Here is a 6041-nt window from a genome sequence, read left to right on the forward strand (position 1 = left end):
TATCATGAAGTTGATGGGACATGCCGAGGTTGAAACCCATTCGTGTCCCTTTGTTTGTGCCGTAAAAGAGTCGGCACTTACAGAGGAAATCAGTTGAAGTATATGTAAAGTCGGCTTCATATCAGAGTTAGCAGTCCTCTGTTCTTGTTCCGAGTCAGGTCTGTTTGCACCATGTCTCCATTGATACAGCAGCATGATCTGCTTGGCTACATTCCAAGAAAATATGTTTATATCAGAAACAGATATCTCTCTCTGTATATAGGAATATGTGTATCTGTGTGTGTTGGGTAGTGCCCAAGTTGCTGCCTAGATGCTGTTGTAGTGCCTTGAATCGATCTTCGACCTAAGGATCTCAACTCTCAAGTTCCGTAGAATTCAGGATCCAAATTTATCTCAAAAACCTTTGTTTTATACCACAGGATTAGTTTCGTCAATCTTCTAAAAGAACCAAACTTGGTTCAATTGATTGCTGATTGAGATTTATCTGAGATCTTTCCTTATAAGCTTGGATAAATTATCCAATTCAAATAACTCAGAAGTAAGTTTCAGTCAGTCGCATAAGTTTCAAACAGCTTGTGTGAGCCGATTCATCCGAGATGCTGCATATATAATAAAGTTCAGTTTTGGAAAAGCACCATCATCATGAGAATGTACACGCGATGGAAAATTTATGTCAGTTAACATCAGACATTCTGCTGCCTCCAACTGAAACTCTTTTCCCGGTCTCTTAATTTTCACGCCACAAGAAAACGACAACAAATTCCGGCGGACGGAGTGCCGGAATCCGGTACACGGATTCTTTTGGTAACACAAAGAATAAGATATTTACTGCTTCTGTACAAAAGGAAGCCAACCCCAACCTTACCAATGCCAGATCGAGAAAAACGATATTGGAGATGGGCATCATCGGTTTCCGGCAATCTTAGAAGCCTGAACATATGTCTCCTCTCCACGAAGGTGGAATCCCGGCGCTTTTCTTGAACTCTTGAAACCCAGATACGTACTCTCATATCGATCGACATTACGAATCCGAAGGCAACTCGGATATGCTCGCTAAACGAGGCCGCCAGACACCGACGCGTCCTCGGCGCTGATCCCCAGACATGCCGGCGTTCTCCGATAAGATATCGGACAGATATCGATCGGAGACGAGCTGCTGGGATTTGGAGGGATTGGGTTTGGACGACACGGTCGAGAATTCTTGATTCTTCTTCCTGTGGTGGTGGTGGTGCTGGTGGTGGGAGGCGGAGCAGGACTTTGGTTCTGGGGGGCTGGAAGTTCTGACGGGCACTAGGAAGTAGATCTTGCCGCGCTGCAGCTCGGCGTCGGCGGGGAGGACGACGATGCGGTGGACGACGCCGTCGTCGGACGTCCGGCGACGGAGAACGTGCTTGGGATTAGCCCTCATGACGTCGCCGGCTTTCACTGATGTGGTGAACTCCTCGACCCGGCCATTGAGATGAACGACTCGGATTACATCCAGGGAGCCGCAGGGGAGGATGCAGGAGATGCAGCACCGGATGGTGTTCCTCATCTCTCTACCTCTTTCTCTCTCTCTCGTTACAGCACTCGACGACCATTGATTAAAATGCTCACACCGTCTCTTTCTCTCTCTACAGATCAGTCTGGAGCTTTCCAATTATGCTGCTTTGGAATATAGAACGCCCTCTTGCTCGCACGCCTCTTCCTTGCTTTTCATGAGATGGGATGGGATGGTGAGAGTGACCCTGCAAACGGGTCTGGACCCTCTTCTCATATGGGTACCGCTTTGATCGGAGTTTGGATCTCACCACCAGTGGGTGAGATGGGCCATGGTTTGTCATGATATGAGGTTGTACAAGAGCTGGTTTAGATCTGATTTCTTATCTATTTAGGTGATCCAAATCCAATCTAATTGTGCCCCCCAGTTCCATGGTAGGGTAAAAACTGACATAAGGATGGAACCAGATTATGAGCATACACTATCCGAATCCATGCAGCTTATGCATTTAAACTGGGTATATGTACCTTTAATCATATCTGTTTTGTCATATATTCACATATTCAAATATCTGTTTTTTCATATATTCACATATTTAGATTCGAATATGAACAAAGAAAAGTCATATCTAAATCTGAATCTGAAATCTAATTTCTCATTACCAATCTGGTATGAATTTGACTTTTACATTCATAACCAAATGCAAATTTTGAACTGAATGTAGCTGATTTTCAAAATGTAAAAGCATTGGACATATAAGATATTTATTTAAAACTAAACTCAATCTAAATTTGATAAAAAAAAAAAGATCAGGTAGTTATATATATATATATATATATATATATATATATATATATATATATCAAAATCCAAATCCAAATCCAATCGAATGTCATTTCATAAATCTAAATCGATATGCTTACTGAATATGATTTTTTTTTTTTTCGGTTAGATCGGACATCCATTCTAAATCCCATATATTGAAACTCGTCTGCATTAAAACTTCAAGCTCAAGTTTGCTTACAACTTTACAGGTACAATTGTAAGAGGACCAATAATTTTCTGAAAAGTCATCGGAAACTTGATAGGAAACTCTCTAAGCTGGTTATATGTATAGACTTATGCACCTGTGCACCGTACACATGCTCATTTAAAAACACATGCCCGGAGTGGGCGAGGGGGATACATGTCATGCACCGAAGGTCGCGCATGGTACACCCTAGTGCATGTAACGACCCCTCATGACCTCTATATAGGCAGCACAAAGCTTTATGGAGGTGGTGGCAACAGTTACCCCAGAGTGGTGCATACAACATATAGTTACGGAAACAATGCAAGGGAATTGGAGTATTTGGAAATTTTTCCAAAAAAAAAAAGAAAAAAAAACTTTTTTGGACTTTTCACTTTTTCATTATCTTCTTATGGTGAACTATAGGATCCAAGAGCATCATTGGTTGGATCTGAATCCGGTGGTCCAAGAACCGGTCAAACCTAGTCAGCCCAAAGGGTCCTACTGAACATGAATCCACAATGGTCCAGGCTGAGACAAGAGCTTTGTGGAAGGGTTAGGTTTGGACAGTGTGATATTTGGGTCCCTAAAGAGATAGGAAATGTGGACCAAAGACAAGTTGGAGCAGCTGGAATTGCAAGGAGAGAGAGAAAGATCTAGAGAGAGAGAGAGAGAGATGAAGATGAGGGTGGACTGGCTAATGAATGGATCACATGGGTGCATGGCTCAGCTCTCCTGTCTTTATCATTTCCTTAGCTATCAAAGCTTTAAAAGATTTTATTTTTTTCTTAAATAAAGAAAAAAAGAAGAAGAAAGAACATGGGTCCTGGTGTGGGGATCATGGAATTTGGTCAAAAGCAATCCTTTTTGAGAGCTCCCAATCCCCACCTTTTTTTTTCTTTTTTCAAGTCAAGAAATTTTGAGTACATGTGGCCATTCTCTTAATCATATGAATAAATTTCAGACATGATATTATTAAACATATATTAATAACACCATTAGAATTAAAGCTTGGCCAAACTTAAAGAGGTCAATTGTCTCCTTGTGCCCCCTTTGAAGTTAATGTGTTTAGGGATGTGCAAGGAGTCAAGCCAACTCGGGCTCAACTCGAACTTGTTCCTGTAAGTTCAACTCGAATTCAACTCATTTAATAAACGAGTCGAGCTCGACTTGTTTAAACTTGGCTCAGTTCGTGACTTGTCTGTTTGTTAACCATCAAAGATATGACCACTTGATGTGTATAGGATCTGCATCTTTGCTATGAGCACACAAATATCAATGGCTACGCAACAAAATTTTATGGGCTAAAGAAGGAATGTTTGTTTTATTTTCAAAAAACATGATTGCTAGCAGACAAATCCGTTTGTGCAGTAAGACTTTTTTGTGTTGCACTTGCTCTTGACCTCAAAATTCATAGGCATAATGGAACTTGAGGGGCACCATTCCGTTTTTCAAGCTTTCTGTCTTTCTTGCCTTCACCCCCTGCTCTTTTTCTAGGGTCGTATTTGAAGGTTGTGGCTCATGTCTTTTCAATGGTGCATGTGAAAGAACGCAACAACAAGGTTTTCAGGAGCACCTTCAGATCCATTTTCACTTTCTTTGTAGGTTAATCACATATAACTTGAAATCCAATATTCCCTTGTATGTATTCACGCATATTTTTCGAGTCATTGAGGATTTCCTAAGTGTCTGTTTGAATATATGGAATTTTGCTATAGAGATGAAACTTTAGTTAAATTTCAGTTGAAAGTTCTACCTACAGACAAATAGGGAGGAACTTTAGTACCAACATTAAAGTTCCACCTATTCTTTTTTTTTTTTCTGTGTTTAACTTCTCAATCCTTAAAGCAAAGTTCTATGAAATCAAACAAATGGGATAAATGAAAGGTAGAGCAAAAATTCAACCAAGAAAGTATGATATCTAGTTCCATGTAGGAGGAACTGAGCTTTCATATGTAGGGCCCTTGTATTTAAAACAAGTGAAAGGAACGTTTTCCATGGTAATCTGGCCAAATTTGAAAGTGTAGATGTGTTCATGGCAGCAGCCAAAAATATAAATGTATGGTGGACATGACTTGTTTCTTGCAGATGCGCCGCTAGAAGCTGGTATAGGTCACCCATCATCGGCAACAACACCCGCACCGCACGCATCCCCTCTTTTCTCCCCCCTACAACACACACATAGTTAATACTTCCTCTAGTCAGCACATATGTTAGGATGACGGGGGATGAATTAAAGTTTCTAGGAGTCGAAATATCATTTTTCAATTATATAAGATAAATAAAATTATCTATAATTTACATGTAATTTTTTTTTAATTTGGGGTGGGGGGCAAAAAACAGTGCATACGCCATCAGTTTTCCAATTCTTATAAAAATCTGAGTTACCCATCTAATTTTTATACATCAATTTTTAAGTTGTATATATAGATTTGGGCATTCCCCATTAATCCATATACAACACTTAAACTATATATATGCACACACACACACAAGTACATATGCATGCAATCGAGTTGGGTATATACATGCAATCAATATATTTGATTTCTATTAAATACCCGACTAAACGTTCCAATAAAATCAAATATGGAAAAAAAATTAATGTCAGATTAAGAAATCGGATTTGAGAAATGACATCCGATTAGATTCTAACTCGCATATACATAAATATCCGATTGGATTCACATCAGAATTCATTTTAAATAAATATTATATATCCAATGCTCTTATATTTTGAAAATCGGTTCAAAATTAGTATTTGGATTTGGATATGAATGTAAAAATTGGATTTGGATCAAATTTGAATTCAAATGCGACTTTTTCATTGTTTGTACTTGAATATGAATTTGAATCCAAATATATGAATATACAAAGAGAGAGAGAGAGAGAGAGGTAAGGTCAAGGGTATATCCGATCTGAATCCAGTATAGCAATGTCTGTTGATGATCTTTAACATGGCAAAAAAATGGGACAAATTTGATGGACTTAAACACAATGAAAGAGTTAGTTTAAAAGTTCTGTGAAATCAAATTAGATACATTGCAAACCTTCCTTGTTATCCGCGCTTGAAAGAAAAATAAGTAAAAGGTAATTATAAAAAAAAAGGGTAAGAAAAATAAGTAAAAGGTAATTATAAAAAAAAAGGGTTGGTAGTGTTTGCTTCTTTAGAGATAGGATCAAAAACCTTTTAAGAAAGCAAAATTTCATAATTTACGACTCGATCCCTATCGTTACCTAGCTTTTAGGTTCCCCCAGCTGAACTCCAAATGGAAATATTATCCGATCCTTCAACTCTTGTCATTTCAAATAGTTGAGCTTTAACCATGTTATCAAATGCATTATACATTATAATCTGAAACTTCCACAAATAGACTTGGGTGCCGGGCCGGGCCGCCGGCATGTACCTGGTACCTAGCCTGGTATGGGCCTGGGTCCGGGCCCAATCGGGCCAGCCTGATAATATTTAAATAATATTTTATTATTATTAATAATATATATATTATTATTAAAAAATATTTTATATTCAAACCTCGGGTATATCCAGGTCTA

At 38.7% G+C, this 6041-nt stretch overlaps 1 protein-coding gene across 1 annotated transcript; it reads right to left on the reverse strand.

Annotated features, from left to right (window-relative positions):
- Positions 1-662: 662 nt before the first annotated feature.
- On the reverse strand, positions 663-1649 carry LOC116261051 (uncharacterized). The gene has a single exon (XM_031639647.2). The coding sequence runs from the start codon at positions 1532-1534 to the stop codon at positions 1022-1024; it is 513 nt and encodes a 170-aa protein (XP_031495507.1). The 5' UTR covers positions 1535-1649; the 3' UTR covers positions 663-1021.
- Between the last annotated feature and the right edge of the window lie 4392 nt (positions 1650-6041).

Source organism: Nymphaea colorata, chromosome 9 (assembly GCF_008831285.2).
Source record: "Nymphaea colorata isolate Beijing-Zhang1983 chromosome 9, ASM883128v2, whole genome shotgun sequence".
NCBI lineage: Eukaryota > Viridiplantae > Streptophyta > Magnoliopsida > Nymphaeales > Nymphaeaceae > Nymphaea > Nymphaea colorata.